The 19,142-nt window shown below is 40.6% G+C and overlaps 2 protein-coding genes across 2 annotated transcripts; one reads left to right on the forward strand and one right to left on the reverse strand.

Annotated features, from left to right (window-relative positions):
- Positions 1 to 4,357: 4,357 nt before the first annotated feature.
- SPRTN (SprT-like N-terminal domain) lies at positions 4,358 to 11,950 on the reverse strand. Its single transcript, XM_063306912.1, has 5 exons — positions 11,584 to 11,950; positions 10,804 to 10,903; positions 9,540 to 9,668; positions 7,529 to 7,787; positions 4,358 to 6,112 (listed from the first exon to the last, which is right to left on the reverse strand). Exons 1-5 carry the CDS (start codon positions 11,820 to 11,822, stop codon positions 5,400 to 5,402), a joined length of 1,440 nt encoding a protein of 479 aa, XP_063162982.1. The 5' UTR covers positions 11,823 to 11,950; the 3' UTR covers positions 4,358 to 5,399.
- A 180-nt stretch (positions 11,951 to 12,130) lies between these two features.
- Positions 12,131 to 18,577, forward strand: EXOC8 (exocyst complex component 8). The gene is made up of 2 exons (XM_063306897.1): positions 12,131 to 13,767; positions 15,914 to 18,577. Exons 1-2 carry the CDS (start codon positions 12,214 to 12,216, stop codon positions 16,520 to 16,522), a joined length of 2,163 nt encoding a protein of 720 aa, XP_063162967.1. The 5' UTR covers positions 12,131 to 12,213; the 3' UTR covers positions 16,523 to 18,577.
- The last annotated feature ends 565 nt before the right edge of the window (positions 18,578 to 19,142 follow it).

Below are 19,142 nucleotides of genomic sequence, written 5' to 3' on the forward strand. Positions count from 1 at the left end.
CTGTTTTTAATTATCTAATCTAGCTGTGTTTGTTTTTAAAAATGAGGTGGCTGAGGGCAAATAAGCAGAGGAGAGAGAAAAGTGTTGTGGCCTGTTAGTAACTCAACACTACCATTGTAAACATTTTATCTCTACTAAGATGGAGACTACCTCAGTGCCTCCCTTGTTGTAAACAGACAGTTCTTGGTTCAGAGATGTAGATAGGTATTCTGAGTATATCCACACAAACTGAGATTCACAATCACTAGGTAAATAGAGCAGGATCTTCTGCCTGCCCTTGCGTCCTCTAATCCACAAAAGCAAAATGTGCTATCTGAATGCATTTCAAGGCTAGTCATCCCATTGGGAAGGGACAATTACATATATACATACACACATACTTGTCAGAAGACACTACGAGGATTGTCTTTAAACCACCTACATAAAGCAGTCTAATTTCAGATGTATTAAACACTTTTCAACTGACTACAGATCTTCAGTTGGTTGCTACTTAACAACCTTTAAATAAAATTGGTTCCTCATCAAATCAATAGTTTACTTTTTTTTTTTTTGCACTGATCACATTAGAGAGACCTCTAGTTTGTTGTGAGAAATTTAATTTTCTGACCATCTTTTTGGTGTGTTTAAAAAAGCTTAAGTCAAAACAATATGCAGGTACCTTTCAAAGACACATAAATGCAAGAGTCTTGGTTTGTGTTCTGATGTATTTTTTTTATTATTTCTAATATTTGTGGAAACCCCTCTATAAAAGTATACAAATATGTAACAATACATATAAAAGCAACAGTAAAACTACAATGCAAATGAAAAAACAGTATAAAAGTATATCTCCTAGCAGCCTTTGGGGCTATGATATATATCCATTGCTTGGCAACAAATTGCCTCTTAAATGTAAAGGAGTGACATTCTTGTTATGCAGTGTAATAGATCCCTGGAGGTTCTTCATAATTACTATGTCTACGTTGTTGGTTACATTAAAAATGAATGAATAAGATCAGTTACTTGAATAAGTTGGATGAGATCAGTTAGGGGCTTGTTTTAAGCTTATTTAATGTATTTTTGTTAGATCAGCAATATCAATTGGTAGATACCATCTTGACCCAGTAATTATGTTCAAGTTACATTACCAAAAAGGCATAGAATGTAATCTACAGTACAAATTATAACAATTTGACTCACATGGTAATGTCATGATGCTCCATCCTTACATACTTGTATCACAATGTCTGATGAAAGTACATAAATTAAGTTTTTGCATCATATAATGACACAGTTCTTCATTTGCCAACCCCTTGGCCCCCTCATCAATGCCTGTGGTTATTACCATGGTTTTCTTCAGATTTTTCTTCAGATTCTTCCTTTTAAAAGTTGCTTCATATTCTACCTACCTACCTACTCTACTGTGAGGTTTTTAATCATCGCTTTTGGCACTTGTTGTATCTTCCTTTAACACTTTTTTTGTTCTTTGATCTAATCCTGTAATCCAACCAGCTTTTGGGGGCAATCCTGTGCTTCTTCGTATCTACATATATGTATCTGTTGTTGATGTTAGGATTTAGTTATATGTACCTAGTGTAGCTTTGGTTTAGAGTGTTATGTGAACCCAGCCAAATTGTAGTTTGTTTAACAAAACAAGATTCATGATGTTTGAACACAAGCATTGTCAATTTGCATTTGTTCTGGCAGATTTTACATTTTTCCTACCCTTTTCTGGCAGAACTCTTCTAGCTCACAAAAATTCTTAGGGCTCCTTGCATGTACCACATGTTTGCAATTGCACCCCAGATTTTCAGTAATATTCAAGTCAGGGGATTGTGAAGGCCCTTCCAAAACCTATCTATATATTTTTCATGGTTGATTCATGGTTGTTTTATGGTTGATGTGGTATGTATGGCTGCTTCACAACCCCAAAGCATAATAAAGCCACCCCTGTGTTTAATGGTGGATATTTTTTTTTCAAATGCTTTATTCTTTTTTCTCCAAATGTGCCTTGTGTAGGGTTTTCTTTGATACACTTTAAACGTTTTTGTGGTCAGAGAAAGATTTTCTTTTGACAACTCTCCAATGTATATCACGATTGAACAGGTAGTCTTTGCTTAACTGCCCTGTTTAGCGACCCTTTGGAGTTATGATGGTGCTGAAAAAGTAACTTTACCAGTCCTTGCACTTACAACTATTGCAGTGTCCCCACAGTCACATGATCAAGATTCGGGGGCTTCACAACTGGCAGGCAGTTACAACTGTCACAGCATCCTGCAGTCACATGATCACTGCTTCCGACAAGCTGAGTCAATGGAGAAGCGGCAGTAAAATCCAAGTCGCAGTCATGTGGTGTCATGCTTAACGACTGGGTGATTTGTTTAACAGCTGTAAAGGTGAGGTACTAAATCCATCATGTTCATGTGATGTCTTGCTTAACGACCACGACGCTTAGCAATGGAGTTGGTCCCAACTGTGGTCATTAAGTGAGGACTATCTGTATAAGCAATGCTGACCTGTGCAATGGTAGACAACTACTCCAGTGTCAGTTGAACTTTTCAGCATATTGTTTGCAGTAATGGTGCGTTCCATTTTTCAGATCTGATGTCATGAGCACCGTTGCGATGATTGTGTCAGCGCAACAGCTCACATAACAATACAAGGAAAAGGGGCCAAGGGATTAAAGGATAAGCAACTGACTAACAATAAAAAGCAACAGACACCGGCAACAAGGTAACGACTCCAGCCGGAAAGCTGATAGAAAGATACAAGGTTGCAAAGAGAGAAACTGACAACACCCGAGCATGTGGCACGCCCGAAGCTGTCAAAACAATCACGGATATTATCGCCCAGCTTAAACTCATCACTGGCCGGAGGAAGATTAAGAATTTGCCCGGGGCACCAGCAGGGGCCCTGCGACCCCTCACCCACCGGCAACAGGACACTCGGGGCTCGGGGCTCACTCAGAGCAAGGAGGGTGGAGCGCTGACCGGCACGGGCTATTTAAATCCCGTCCCGGCGCGCTCCATTCACTCTCAGCTTTTCAATAGGCATGCATCCTATACTCAAATAAAATCAGAACCTAACCTTCAAATTAGCGTCTGCGTTTTATTGGGTAGCAGGCAGAGCCTGACATCTGACCAGTTTGCAGGAAAATCTAGCAAAGATATTTCTTGGTCTTCAAGCTAATGTTGCACTGAGGATTTTCTGTGTTACTTAAGGCATGTGAGCTGGCAACATTCACCTTGTTCCTTTGTTCCTCTGCATGTTATGGGGATGAATATGACTCATTGGATGGGCTTCTGCAGGAAGAAATAGCTGACTCCTTACTTATATTCCTTCATAGCTTGACTATTTCTTGCAAACATTAAGAATTGCTAGAAAAAAATTCAAATAGGAATTTGAGTTGAACCCAGCAAACTTTATGGTACCATTTTTTAACAAATACTCCAAATTTATAGATGATCACACTACTATCAAAAAAGTTTGAAGTCTTGGTAGAAGTGTTCTGTGCAAGCAGATTGGCAAGTTGGATCACATGTACATCTACAGAGAAATAAAAAATATTTCAGCGTGTATTCTATTTTTCTCTATCACTGAAGTCTATCAATGCCCCACTATTGGAGGCAAGTGGTAACCCAAATACCTATTTTTAGGAGAATGCTGTTGCATTCATATCTCCCTGGTGGATTTCCCACTGGTATCCCACTGGCATCTAAGTTGGCTGCTGCAATAACAATATGCGGAACTAGATGTGCTTTGATCTTATCTGAAATCCCAATCTTGTTCCCCAGTGATAAGAATTGAGGCCTGACTTATTTAATCAAATTAATCTTTGGCCGATAGATGGCTCTTTGGGAGGACAGGGATACTGAGTTAGGATGCCCCTAGAAAAGGGCAGTCAATACTGATCCACTACTCTACTCTGATTGTAGTGAAAGGTGGACATCCAAGGGAAGCAACAATTGCTCTCCTTATTGGTCACTTATCTGTCACTTGTTCAGCAGTAATTTCTTCCATCCATATATAGGTGATTCTTCTTCTTTCCTGGGTGATGACAAGGAGCAGCAACCAGCAAGCTGGTGAAATCTCTGATGAACAAGGAACTGAAGGCTGCTGCTGCTGCTGCTGTTCCTTTCACAACAGTGGCCTAGTTTAGGTATTCCAGTCAACAGTAACAAGGAGACTGCATGGATATTTGCCTGCCTATATTAACATTGCTGTTCAAGGATAAAAGCTAATACAGGAGTATTACATTGGATTATCAAAACACAACTGACCTATAACACGTTACATTGAAGTTTTCAGCACATTTAAAACAGGCAGATTATGAAATCTGTAATTCATTTTTGAAAAATAAGAGTTTTTATTTCAGGTGCTATTTCTGAAAAGTTATTTTTAATTGTACAAATGGCTAACAATCTTAAACCGCCTAGCTGTGTTCAAGAATATACTTCCATCTCAGAGGAAATAAGCTTCAAATGTTGTTATGAAAAAATAATAGGCATGCGTCATTCTAATAGGCACTTTATAAATGGACCAGCAGTATGATGTAGCCTTCGCTGTGTTCATGATTCAGAAGAACATCTGCCTGATCAAAAATTGCATAAGACAAGATATCATCAGCCTAACCCAGTCTGTCTCAACCTTGGCAACTTGAAGATGGGTGGATTTCAACTCCAAGAATTGCCAGCCAGCATGGCTGGCTGGGGAATTCTGGGAGTTGAAGTCTATACATCTTCAAGCTGCCAAGATTGAGAAAGACTGGTCTAACGCTTCTGAACTTAAAAAGCTTTGGAAGCCCAGCCAAAATCTATAAATTGGTGATAAAAAGTGGACATCATAATTTACAGCAAGAGCTTAGCGAGCTACCTCTTTGCAATCATAAAAGTAACCAGTATTCATTACTATAATTATATAACATCAGATTTCAAGTTCAGGGAAGAACAATCCCATTTCTCTGTCTCTTACATGTATACATACACCTACTCAAACTATTTGTTCCCATTTAGCGTTTACACTTCGAATAAAACTGGCCAAAGAAAAATTGAAAATTTTACAATAGCAAACTATTTTTCTAAAATATAAAAAGCAAAGGTTTTTAGATCTGGATCTGATACAGAACTAAATGCATATACTGTAACTCTTCTAGTTTCTTACCTTACACATTCCTTGTGTTAAATACCACAGTCTCCTAGGAACACACTTCTCAAGGCTATGTTGCTTTCAGTGTCAACTGCGTTATCAGCACATAGGTGTTGAGAAAAAAACTTTCATTCAAAATGAGGAAACTTTCATACACAAAGTCAGGTCAAATATAAACTCTTCTCCATAAAATACAGAAAGCAGGTATACATAAAACACTCAGATACAGAAATCTTGAGCAAAGCAGCATTAGATTAAGATCACATTAAAAGATTTCAGAGGCAGAGGTCCAAGTGTTCGTTGATTTTGGTTTCCAAAACTTCAGACTGACAGACTGGGCAACAGACGTTTCTATATTGGTCACTGTCACTAGTGGATGTTTTTGAGGTTGCTGGTTTAGCCACACTATTCACAGAAGAACTAGTCTCCTTGAGGTCTCCTTTCTTAAAAAAATAGTTGACAAATGCAGCTGAATCTTCCCTTCTGGCCCGTTTTGGTGGCCCACCATTATGGGCGCTGCTGTTTCTCTGAGATGGCGACTGGGATTTTGGAGTCATTGCTGCTGATACATAAATGCTGTTTTCTGGAGTCCGTTTGTGGGGTATACCCCTGAGAGCATTTGTAGAACTTGATTCTGACCTTTTTCCACCCAAAGGAATGTTTTTAACTGGTGAGCCATTAACATTAGTGTAAACTTTGTGGTTAGCAACTGAAAATCTAGGAAGTGTGATGCTAGAAGCAGAGCTGTTTTCATCACTGTTTTGAGAGGAACTAGTTGTGCAGGAAATATTTTGTTCAAGCCTGATTTCATTTTTAGGATTTGACCTAGATGAACCAGCAGGTGAATTATATTGTGACTGGAGCAGTTCTCTGCTCTTAATAATGCTTGGACTCACAGCTAAAGATGATTCACTTCTTTTTCCTCCAAGGATATATCCTTTCCCGCTAAAAGGGATTATGTTCTGGGTGCTGCTTCCATGAGCTCTTTCTGAAAATACACCAGAAGTTCTTTAGTTCAAATAAAATTCAGCTATTACAAATACTCAAGAAATTCACTCAAGTAATTCAAATAAGTGTGCCAAATAGCTTCACATATTCACATGTAATTGCAAAATGAACCTAGAAGGATTACTTGTAGGCAGGGAGGAAAAAAACAGAACTTGTAAGGTTTCAAGAATATTTTGGCTGATTATCAGCCATAAAATTGCATTTGTTGAGTGAAAATTCTGCAAAAGCAATATGCAGTATGACCACAATGAGCTAAATTTTAATTTATGTGGAATTTAATTTTTGTATTTTTACAGTAGAAAGTCAGTTTGGTATAGTGGCTAAGGCACCAGGCTAGAAACCAGGAGACCAGGAGTTCTAGTCCCACCTTAAGCACAAAGCCAGCTGGGTGACTTTAGGCCAGTCACTCACTCTCAGCCCAGGAAGGAGGTAATGGCAAACCACTTCTGAAAACGTTGCCAAGAAAACTGCAGGGATTGTCCAGGCAGTTACCAGGAATCAAGACTGACTTGAAAGCCTACACACACACAGAATTCACTATAAACCTATTTCATATTGGGATGGAAAACTATTTTACTAAGGTTTGTATGGTACACGGTATCTGAGATCACACTAAGCAGTTCTATCAGCAGCTAAATAGTATTTGAAAGTAGACATTGTCTTGTCCCAAAAAATAGTGTGAGCAGAAGGAACCTATCATGACAGAACTCTCTCATCTTCTTCCAGCTCCCTTCATAGCTTGTCTGCAGGATCAGGAAACTTCTTTGACAAGGAAGAAATTAAGTCCTGGGAAATGCAGGGCATGATTTTTTGAAAATGTTGCAGATGTATCTAGTGATTTCAGGCAATGTTAGCCTCCTCAAGCATCCCCTCCCCCAAACCCTGTCCATCACTATTTGGAACATAGAAAACAATTTTGTATCAACTCAGACCATTGATACTCTTGTCCCATATCATCGACACTGAATGCCAGTAGATCTCTGGGATTTCAGGCAAGATGTTTTTTCTGCCCTTACCTGGAAAAACCAAGAACCCATGTCCTTCTGCATGACAAACATGTACTACCACTGTGCTTTAGCTTATCCCCTTTCAGAAAGGAAAGTGGAGTCAAGTGGAGGCATTGAGAAAATCTCTTACGGAAACTTCATTCTGTTCCAACTGCTTTTAGGATCCAAAACACTAGTTCAAGTTAAGCTGAAATCACCCTCATCTAGAAAATTGATATTCGGTGCTTTTTCCTTTTATACAGAGCACAAATATATATACTTGAGAATATTAATCAGCACTGTTGAGAAAAATTTTACGTAGCTTTCCAGTTAATATTTTCAGTTTATTCTTATAGAATATAGTTACATATATCGTACTCAGTTGGTAAAGAACAAAAGAAGGTACATACCTGTACCATCAGCTAGGATTTTTGCTTGACGATCTTTCTCTTTGCATTTCTTAGAGCTGTTCTTGGGCTCTTTGACCTTGGTAAATGTTCCCCCACAGCTCTGTTGGTGCTCTGCCCACCAGAAGTCATTTGCAGATGGTGCCCTATTCATTACACGTTTTACATAGCCAAAATAAGGCTTTCTATTTTGACATGGACCATTACAACGCCACCAGTGCTGACGATAGAAATCCACCTCATTGTGAAATTCATGATAGATCTAAAATTAATCCAAAGAGAAAAAAAAATCAAGTGTACAACTTTCGTTTTCATTTTATGTAAATACATACACATCTCATGCTATTCTCTTTCAGGGTAAGCAGTGTTGCAGAGTGCAGATGAGTAAGAAATAGAAATTAAGAGGGTCTCAATATGCCATCTGATCATAACTTCCTTGGTCTTCCACTTCCTCTACACCTACTTCCTCTTCTGTCATACATTTGTTTTCCACACTGATCATCATTCATTTTCTCTACATAAGCAAACTACTTCAACGTACTTATTTCATACTACTGACTCAGTATGCAGTCCATATAAATTCATCACCCATTCATTCTTGATCCTACTGTAGCTATTGTTTCAGAACACTTAAGTTTCCCATTCTCACTACATTCAATTTTTATGTTTCTCCTGCATGTCCAATCCTTACTTTCACATGAATAAAGTGGGCAAAAGCCGCACTCTTAAACACAGCTATTTTTCACTTCTTTCAGCAAACATTCATTCCTTGCTACAGACTACATCCGTTTCTACCAGTATTTGCATGTATTACATGTCTATCCATTTTCCCATCTTCAATAAACATTTAGGAAGGTACACACATTTTTCTACTTGCTCTAGTTTTTCACCATATATATATAACCAGCAACTGTTCAAACCATTTCACCTGTCAAACAAAGATTCTTCATCTTTGATTTTCAGCGCCACAGTCCTTGCTGCAGCATACTATTTGTTTAACGTTCACGTAAGTTATTCAGGTTCTCATACAACAAAGGTGTCATTTTCATACTACATTCACAACTAACTTTCCTTTTGTATAGGGAATAATAATGACATTCTTCCAATTGTCAGGCAGATTCAGTCTTCACACTCATTTAAAACAAGTCACACAGTCAATCCATAACCAAACTACTTATTTTTCCAGCTGCTCCATCTATACATGCTGTGTTACCATTTTTCAACTTGCTTTTCACCAATTTTTTCTTGGACACTAACATTTATAGCATTTGTTTCAATTTCTCTCTTCAGCATATTACTATTATATCCCCAACTTTCACACGTCAGCGTATTACTATTATAACCTGACAAATATGTGAAATATTCCTTCCACTGTTCCTTTACTTTAGTTTCATCCAAAATCATAACATTGCTTTTCTGTTAATTCCAGTCACTCTACTGGAGGTTCATTATTCAGCCCCCTTCACTCACTTCCAAAACCAAATTTATTCCACTAAAATCACTCTGCATTTTCTCTGCCTCTTTTAATCTCAACTATTCTTTGCCCTCTTTGATTATACTGTTTACAACTTTTTCTCTGTGTACATATTATAGAGCATCATTCTCTCAGCTTCCTTAAATCCACTTTCCATTCATTCTGTTGGAGAGATTTATCTACCTTCTTTTTAATACAGGACTCATACTTTTTTCCCTGCAGTTGTTTCACTTTCACTTATTTGTTTCTATTCTTTCCTTTGGGTAGACCCTGACTGATTTGTAGTAACATATAATAGAGCACATTCCCTGATCATTAGAGGTCAGAGTTCCACAGGGATATTCTCAGTTCAATGAGCTGCCCTCAACCGAGAAGATGGAACTACATCTGCTAATAATAGAACTCTGAGGATTGGCTGAAAATGCCAACTCTGCTAAAGTGTACTATCACACCATGACCTGGCTTGCCATCACATCATGCAGTCTCTTATCCTGTGCTTGAAGAATAAAAACAAGTCTATGTATCACAAAAAGCCTTTACCGTAATATTGGCTCCTGTTAAGCGATTTATCCGATGCATGTGTTTGCAGAACTCTGGGCCGTGGGACTCACGATCTTTGTCATTATTAGTGACAAATAACAGGGCATGAATCATTTCATGCAAGAGAGTCTGAAATCAATTAATAGATTACATAAAGTATCCATTTTCTAACAAAAGACAATTGCATGTCCATGTTTTGGAAATAAATTCCTCTCTTTCTGTTTATCTCTTATATGCTAACAAAAATATGAAGTGAATTCTGAAATTTAGTGCTTACAATTCAGGTTTGTACAAATGTACCTGATTTACGATGGGAATTCATAAAACTGTCTTTACTTTGCATTTATTCCACAGCTCTGTAGAACTGTTTTTAGTTACCAAGCAGATAGAACAGACCTAGGGAACTTTTTTTTCCCATCAGTAGGCTAAACAACAGAACTAAGCAGGGCCACTTGCTTCTCCATGGGCCAGAGGGTCTCCATCCTTACAATAGAAAGTCACACATAATAACAGAATTTTGTATCTCCTTGTGTGGAATCCAAATAACTAAGAGAAGCCCTTGATCAAAATAACTCATAGGTTTTAATGAGGCCGAAAGAGACTGGGAAGTACACCTTGGATTTGTCTATTTTCCATTCATTACATTTCTCACTCCATTACAAAAGAAAGTAAAACACTACTATAGTTCAGAAATAAGGCACATAGGACTACATAGGAGCTCCCTGCTGTTTTCACAATACCCATTGCTTCTTCTGTCTGTGTAGAATTAGAATATTATCTTTATTTGCAGCAAATACACTTCGTCCTGCTGGGACAGAAGGTGGGAGCTAATTCCTAGGGAAAAAATATCCTTTATTATACATATACAGTAGTGAGCTTCTGCAATCATACAGAGCACTAAGGCATTAATGAAGGTGCTCGTTTCATAGACAAAGATCTGGCTATTCATATGATCACTTGCTACATTTAGATGTCTTACTATTATCCTTAAATTATTAAGCCTACTTCAAAATCTGATTGTTACTGAAAATTTGTTATTAATGTTGGTTATTATTGTGTTGATTGGTCTGTATTTCGAAATGTGTTTGTGTTTGCTATTTTGGGGGGGGTGTCAGTTTTTGAAAACAATAAAGTTTACAAAATTGGAATTATTGTTACTGACAAAATATATTCCACAGTGTATATGTGCACTGAACCATGTTAGGCTGCAAGAAATTCACACACTGAGTTCTGTCTTTGTACAAAGAATTCCATCTTGCCTCACCTCCACAAGATCCTTCCTTGGCCGTAACTTTAAAAGCGGCTCACTAAGTCGGATGGAGCACATCCCACCATGACCTTCATAGCAGCAAAGTCCAGCACACCTAGAAGGCAAAGCACAAGCTATGCATTTTCGTTTCCCAACAGCAGAAATCTACCAAAGCAGAATGAGACTGGAACAGTCGTCCCTTCTGATCTACTAGTTTTCTGGCAAGAGGAAATTTTTTAAAGAAAGTAAAGTTCAAAAGCAGCACACTGCTCAGCATAGTTCATTCTGCTACCTCATCCTAATAGTTTGTGGTAGATCAAAATCCAAGAACAAAAATCTCACTGATATCATTGATCTAGACCAGTATTTGTGTCTAGTTTTTTATGCCTGTCCTGCTTGGTTGTCAGGTAAAAAATGTGCCTCTTGCAGTCAGACAACTCAACCTTGGCTGACTAAGAAAGCTCACCAAAATCACACCTGCTTTGTACTTGGCTGACAACCAGCAGGAAATATCAGGGTTGTAACTTAAGATATCAGACTACATTTTACAGATTTTTAATAGATGGACGTGCTCTCCCTTAAAAAAAAAAGGGCGATCGGAGCAGCTCCAACTAAGGGCACCTTGGCTGGCACCTGAGTCCGCGGTGCAGCCTTTCCTCCACTGGTGCTCCCTGCACTACCACTCCCAGGATCGTCAGCAGCAGAAGATTCTAGGAGTGGTGGTCCCACCACACCTGGAGGGCGCCCATTTAGGGATGCCTCTGTTCCCCCTCCCCGGCGCATCCTTCGGCGTACAGCGTCATGCGCGGGCTCCATTTTACTTCCACCGCCGCCAAGCGCCCCCAGAAGAGGGTCTCGTTGAACTGCAGAAAGAGGCCTCGCACGTCGGGGTTCGGATCCAGCAGCTCCCAGGAATCGTCCATCAACGAGAGCGGCCGCGAAAGATCAGAGTAGGTCGTCTGAACCCGCACCTCTTCGTCCTCCGCTTCCCATTCCGCCTGCAACCGCAGGGCCAGCAAGAAGTCCTCGTCCATAGTACCTCTTAAGAAGCGACCCCCGAACTATCAGCAACCGCGGCCCACCAGCCTGGAGCGGCTTTTCAAACTGGCGCATGCACTAAGCCTCACGCCTTTCGAAGCTCGTCTGAGCCTCTTCTTTTTCATTACCCTCTGATGGTGTAAAGCGCTTGCGCATCTCTCCAAACATCCGGAAGTGAAGCCCAGTCTATAGAATACATCTATGGTAATGTGCGACAGGGAGAGAGATGTGTCGCCGTTCCATGACGTTTACGTCTCCCGCAAACTCTTCTCCTGACTTCTTAAGACCGCCGGGAACGTCTCCTTTTTCGGCGCAGGCGCCGTTCGGAGTCCTTTTTTCGTTCGCCTTCCTCTCTGGTCTTCGGTCTCTCGCTGCTCTTACCCGGACATGGCGGTCTCTCTGGGCGAGGTAGTTGCTGGCGGTGGCGCTAGCCGCTTGCGGCGGCAGCTGGAATCCGGGAGTTACGCGGCCGAGGAGTACGTGAAGCAGCTGTCCCAGCAGTCGGATGGGGACCGGGACCTGCAGGAGCACCGGCAGCGCATTCAGGCGCTGAGCGAGGAGACGGCGCAGAGCCTCAAGCGCAATGTCTACCAGAACTACCGGCAGTTCATCGAGACGGCCCGTGAGATCAGCTACCTGGAGAGCGAGATGTACCAGCTCAGCCACATCCTCACGGAGCAGAAGGGCATCATGGAAACCGTCACCCAGGCTCTGCTGCTGCAGGCCAACGCCGGCGAGCGAGAGGACCCGGCTGTCGCGGGCGCCCGGCGAGCTGCCGCCGCCGCCGACCCCCACACGAACCCTTTCCTGCCTCTCTCGGGCAAGGACGCCTCGGCCAGCGAGGAGGGCCGGCAGCGAACTCTCACCACCCTCCTGGAGAAAGTGGAGGGCTGCCAAGACCTGCTTCCAGAGAGTCCTGGCAAGTACCTAGTGTACAATGGGGACCTTGTGGAGTACGATGCTGACCACATGGTGCAGACCCAGAAAGTGCATGCTTTCCTTATGAATGACTGCCTGCTGGTGGCAGCATGGCTGCCCAACCGGCGGGGCATGTATCGTTATGATGCCCTTTACCCACTTGATGGGCTGGCTGTGGTTAATGTTAAGGACAACCCCCCCATGAAAGATATGTTCAAGTTGCTTATGTTCCCCGAGAGTCGCATCTTCCAAGCTGAGAATGCCAAGATCAAGAAAGAGTGGTTGGAAGTGCTGGAGGAGGCAAAAAGGAATCGGGTTCTCAGTGAGAAACGAAGACTGGAGCAGGAGGTCCCAATACGGGCTCCTTCAATGCCTGCTGAGACTACTAATCCTTTTGATGAAGAGGAGGAGGAGGAAGAGGAGGCAACACCGGAAGAAGAAATGGTGGATCTGTCTCTAGAATGGATTCAGGAACTGCCAGAAGACCTGGATGTTTGCATTGCTCAGAGAGACTTTGAAGGGGCAGTTGATTTGTTAGATAAGCTGAAGGAATATCTGGGTGACAAACCTGTGACCCAGATGGTTAGAGAGCTGCGAGCAAAGGTGGATGAAAGAGTCCGACAGCTCACTGAGGTCCTTGTGTTTGAGTTGTCTCCAGATAGATCTCTCCGAGGAGGGCCCAGAGCTACCCGCCGAGCTGTTTCCCAGCTCATTCGCTTGGGCCAGTCAACTAAGGCATGTGAACTTTTCTTGAAGAATAGGGAAGCTGCTGTTCACACAGCCATCCGACAGTTGCGCATTGAAGGTGCCACTTTGCTGTACATTCACAAGCTTTGTCATGTCTTCTTTACCAGCCTGTTAGAGACTGCAAGAGAATTTGAGACAGACTTTGCTGGAAATAGTGGGTGCTATTCAGCTTTTGTTGTCTGGGCCCGGTCTACCATGCGGATGTTTGTAGATGCCTTTAGCAAGCAGGTGTTTGACAGTAAGGAGAGTTTATCTACTGCTGCTGAGTGTGTAAAGGTAAGCAGAGGGAGAATGGAATAAAATCCTGAAAAAGTGTGTCAGCGCATCCCTATGGGAGAGGTATTTGGGCAGTGGTTTGGAATGTAATGGCTGATCAAGTCCTTTTCCCACCTTGTCATCTGACCAGCATGGAATATATGGTGGTGCTTCCTAGTGCAGATACACACATAGATGCAGCACAAGAGGAGAGCAGAAATGCACATGCAACATCTTGTTTGTTACACAGAACAAGATGCCTATGGCCAATTGGTAGAGAGGCTGGAAGACAGCGACATTTGAATTTCCAGTTCTGCTAGTGGTAAACAGACTCACTCTCTAAGATTTGGAAGAGAGAGCTTTAGTTATATGCACTGCATTTGTAGTGCAGCTGGATCTTACCACAGATCCTGTCTTACCTGAAAAGAATATTTAGAGCCTACATATAATCTGATGTTGTTGTTTCTTTACTGTCCAAAAGAAGATAAAAACACATGCTGTCTGTTGTCACAGTTGATTTATGTCTTTTATCTCTGAAGAGACTGCAATGGAATACAGACTATTCTTTTCAGTTGACCTGAATGGTGGCAGTAATGGAAATGAAACTGGTCTTTCTAGCTGGTTTTATTTCAGTACTGGCATTAACATTAGGGATATATTTCAATATAAGGTAAAGGTAAAGGTTTCCCTTGACGTAAAGTCCAGTTGTGTCTGACTCTAGGGGGCAGTGCTCATCTCCGTTTCTAAGCCTTGGAGCCGGCGTTGTCATAGACACTTCCGGGTCATGTGGCCAGCATGACGACTCGGAATGCCGTTACCTTCCCACCGAAGCGGTACCTATTGATCTACTCACATTTGCATGTTTTCGAACTGCTAGGTGAGCAGGAGCTGGGACGAGCAACGGGAGCTCACCCCGCCGCGCGGTTTCGAACCGCCGACCTTCCGATCGGCAGCTCAGCGGTTTAACCTGCAGCGCCACTGCGTCCCTATATTTCAATATAAGTTACTAAAAAATAAGTTTCTTTTAAATGAATGAAGCAAGTTAGTTTCAGTGGTATGGTTTAAATTAATAGTTACAGCAACCTTGGCTTGTTACTTTTACTTAAATTTTAGTACAAATAATGTTACTTGGATTAGGACCTGCATAGTGCTTAATGTTAGGTAGAGCACTAAGAGTCAAGAAGGGGGTTAAACTTCATAGATTCCGGTTCTTCCTCTGTCACATGTTTGTGGGCAGGTTGAATAAGAAACTTAAGTTTATAATAATAGATCTTGACAGGCAGGCTCTAATCATGAGGCAGTCTCTGATCATATTTACTGAGTGGCGCAAAGCCTCTTTTGAGCCATACACTGTACAAACTTTGAGTTGCTTGTGCCCTGTGTTGAATAAGGAACTGGAAGAAAAGAACTGTTTTGTGAATTAGAAATATATACAGCATCCATAACTTTTCTTCCATCCTCCCCTTCATCTTTCAGCCTATTATCTATGCTATGCTATCTATGCTATAGATAATAGCATCATCATGCTATATTCACATGAGAGAGAGAAAAGTTTTTTAGCTGCTTTCCTGGGGATCACTGCTACATATTTCAGACAAGAAGATCAGTGACAAAATGCAAGGCTCATGTAAAATATGACTGAAAGATCATTATCAAGTGTTCTTTTAAAAACAAGCAAAAGAAGAGAAGAAGAAAATTGCTTAAACAGCTAAAGTAAATATGGGCAATCTATGTCTATATGATCACAAGCAGTCCACAGTTTAATTTCAAAATGTCTTTGCAAATAATCAGTTTAGACCACTGATAAAAGACATTCTTCCCTAGTGCTTACTGCGTGATTGTCAGAAAGAGAAAGAATTTTAAAAAATGGTATCAGAAAAAGCAACTTCAGAAAAAGGAATTTTTTAGCTCTGGCTCCACTTGCTCTTTCCCCCACTGACATTCAGCAACAAATTCTCCCAGGAAGCGTGGCTGTCAATTGATTAAAAAGTTACATGTTAACGATCCCCACTGTGAGGCTGTGCAGAGATCAGTTTTGAAATAGTCCCGTTTAAGTTATGTTTTAGTTTTATCTAATGTTTCTAATAGGAAGATTATTTTACCATCTCTCTGTGTTGTGCAACTCCTTAAGGTTTAATTAAATTAATAATGTCACTTGTTGTTAAAGGTGGCCAAGGAACATTGTAAGCAACTCAGTGATATTGGTCTGGATCTGACCTTCATCATTCATGCCCTACTAGTAAAGGATATCAAAGGGGCTTTGCAGAGCTACAAAGACATCATAATCGAGGCCACGAAACATCGCAACTCTGAGGAGATGTGGAGGAGAATGAACTTGATGACACCAGAAGCCTTAGGAAGGCTTAGAGAGGAAATGAGGAGCTGTGGTGTGACCAGTTTTGACCAGTATACTGGAGATGACTGCTGGGTGAATCTTAGCTACACGGTTGTGGCTTTCACGAAACAGACCATGGCCTTCTTGGAGGAGGCTCTCAAGCTGTATTTCCCAGAGCTGCATATGGTTCTGCTAGAAAGTCTGATGGAGATAATCCTTGTGGCCATCCAACATGTTGATTACAGTTTACGGTGTGAACAGGACCCTGAGAAGAAAGCATTCATCAGGCAAAATGCATCTTTCCTTTATGAAACTGTGCTTCCTGTTGTGGAAAAAAGATTTGAGGAAGGTGTTGGAAAGCCTGCTAAGCAGTTGCAGGATCTGAGGAATGTTTCACGACTAATGCGTATTAATCCTGAAAGTACTACCTCAGTGGTGTGAAATGTAATGCCTCGGTGCTTTTTATATAAAGATTGTATATACAGACATGTACACGATCAGTAAAACTCTCATTAGTTAATTATGTTTTACAAATACAGCAGACAGCAAATAAAAAAGGAAAAGAATTAAAGCAAATACTGTTATTAGAAAGCTCAAATAACATCTTTCTTTTGAAGGTCTGATGGTGGCAGTTTAGATTTTAAGAGGTCATATGGTGACATAATCTGTTTATGTTAATAAGTAATGTTATTAATATATAATTAGGTGCTCAAGAAAAAAGTCTAGCCCTTTTTTGGGAATATAAATTATGAGATACATCTGTTGATTTCTCCATATTAGGTAGGGGTGTGCATGATACAGGAAGAATGTTTTGTTTTGAACAATCCATTGTAATCCAAATGTTCTGTTGAGCTGTTCCATGTCAGCCAGAGTTTAGCAGTACCCAAACCCAGAATGTTATTCTGGGTTTCAGATGAAACAAAATCCAAATGGGCCAAGTAGGGTTAGGTGGCATGTATCACCCCTCTTTCCCTTCATCTCCCTCAACTGTTCCAAGTATGGCATATCTCACCATACTGGGAACAGCTGAGAGGGAGGAAGGGAAAGAGGGGTGATACCTACCATATACTATCCATATACATACACGTACCACACAACCCTTTCCCAGCACTTCTCCCTTCAGCCACTGCCAGTATGCCAGTAGGGCATATACTAGTGGCCCTTGCCCTCACTTTCCTAGCACATTCCCTCCTTTGCCACTGTTGACATTCCAGACTGGCATATAGTACTGGCCTGCCTTTCTTGCTGATTCGCCAGGGCTTGCCTTCCCTTCTGATGCCAGTGTTCTTATCATGTTTCCTGCTTCCCCCCAAATCATTTCTGCCTGAAACAAAACAGCTCCAGTTTGCTATTCACAGTCCTTCATGCCAAAACCTGCATATCAGTTTGGGCATCGGCCACCTAAAGCCAGCTATTCCATGCATGGAACATTTTCTACACCCCTAATATTAGACTATTTCCCTTTGTTTCTAAAGTAGCATAAATTGTGTGGGAACAAATCCCTCTCAGATGATGAGGAAATACTACAAAAGCTGCAGTCAATAGTACAGTTCAAAAAGATCCAGCTTAAAAATACTTCGAAAACTAATTCAGCATGGGATCCACACTTAATGATAGCATTTCTAGTGTACATATATTTTTGGCAGTAATAAATGCTACTTTAAGTGTAAAATTTGCTTCCTTTTGATTTTCAGTAGGTGAAACCTGAGTAATTTCAAATAAAATAATAGTTGTCCCCAAAAAGTAACCTTGCCACTATTTCTGAGTTTTGCTGCAGTTTTGGCATCACTGAAGTCAAATCTTTAAAAAATAAAACTCTATTCTTGATTAGAAATGGAAAGTACTGTGACTAACTGCAGAACAAGTTGTGCTTAATACAGTTTTCATGCACCCATGCGCACACATCCTTTGAATTGTAAACAGTGATGTTAATTTGAGGGAAGATATATAATCTGGTTCAGTTTCATTATATCTGTATGTGATCATCAATGATCAACTGAAAATTGAAATGAAATGGAGAATAGTTTTACAATGTTAACAAATCTGTATTCCTGAAAATTTCATGATATGAAAAATCACCGGTGTAAAATTAAGTGGTAAAGGATGCAACATTTAGGGCACTGCAAAATACATACATACATATATATGGGATGGAGGGGTAGGGTACCTGAGTTAAAGTAAAAACTTACCAGGGCAGTAATCAAGGTATGCAACTGTAGTAGCTTTTTCAATAGTTTTGCCCACAGTGCTTATGTTTAATATGGGTAGAGAGTTAGACTTTTTTTCTTTTTAAGAATAAATATGCTCTGCAAGGTTAATGCCTATTGAATGAATCCCTATCATGCATATACTGGTGTAGTGTAATTATCTAATGGGCACTAAGCCAGAATTAATAACTCCAGGGAAGTGCTCCCATTTGTTGTGCAAACAGCCTTATCTTCAGTAGGATGTAAAATGAAATGCTATGCTGAAAATATTAAAGACTGTTACCACTTCTCTGTTGTGGCCTATAGAATTGTGTCACGGAGATTGGGTGAATTGACTTCGCCATTTAAACAAATACTCCAGAAAAAAAGAGGCAAGGGGAAAAACTATTCTTACCCCACATTTCAGTAATGTTTGGGTCAAACCTTTATTTGTGAATGTGGGGCTATCGTACTTGTTCTGTTCTGGCTGATGGCCATGGACAAAATGTTAACAGAATGTCTGCATCTTCTTTCGTTCCCCAGAGGAATGCAGGTGTAAGAGATGTTCTGAGCATAAACATTCTAACACGCACTGGTGGCATATAGGCCTGTATCTCAGAGGACACACAATTAAATTTTGTAACTTTATTTGCTGCCACAAAGGAAAGGCCCTAAAGGTACTGTAATTCTAAGGGTTCCAGCAGTTTCATGCCTCTTGTATGGACAGAAAACATTGTTTCTCAGGACTGTTTTTATAGCAGCCTCAGCAGACCAAAGAAGCTGAAATTTAATTAGAGCAGTGCTTCCCAAACTTTCTCCTTCATTACCCAACACCATTTATCAGAAAGTAAAACAATTTAAGTCAATTTAAATGT

Source organism: Candoia aspera, chromosome 1 (genome assembly GCF_035149785.1).
Source record: "Candoia aspera isolate rCanAsp1 chromosome 1, rCanAsp1.hap2, whole genome shotgun sequence".
Lineage (NCBI taxonomy): Eukaryota > Metazoa > Chordata > Lepidosauria > Squamata > Boidae > Candoia > Candoia aspera.

Coding starts and splice junctions, on each gene's coding strand:
- SPRTN (XM_063306912.1), bottom strand. CDS start 11,822: ATGGACGAGGACTTCTTGCTGGCCCTGCGGTTGCAGGCGGAATGGGAA. Junction 10,904..11,583: donor TGGAGCCCGCGCATGACGCT/GTACGCCGAAGG, acceptor TTTGCCTTCTAG/GTGTGCTGGACTTTGCTGCT. Junction 7,788..9,539: donor TAACAGGAGCCAATATTACG/GTAAAGGCTTTT, acceptor GATTAATTTTAG/ATCTATCATGAATTTCACAA.
- EXOC8 (XM_063306897.1), top strand. CDS start 12,214: ATGGCGGTCTCTCTGGGCGAGGTAGTTGCTGGCGGTGGCGCTAGCCGC. Junction 13,768..15,913: donor CTGCTGCTGAGTGTGTAAAG/GTAAGCAGAGGG, acceptor TTGTTGTTAAAG/GTGGCCAAGGAACATTGTAA.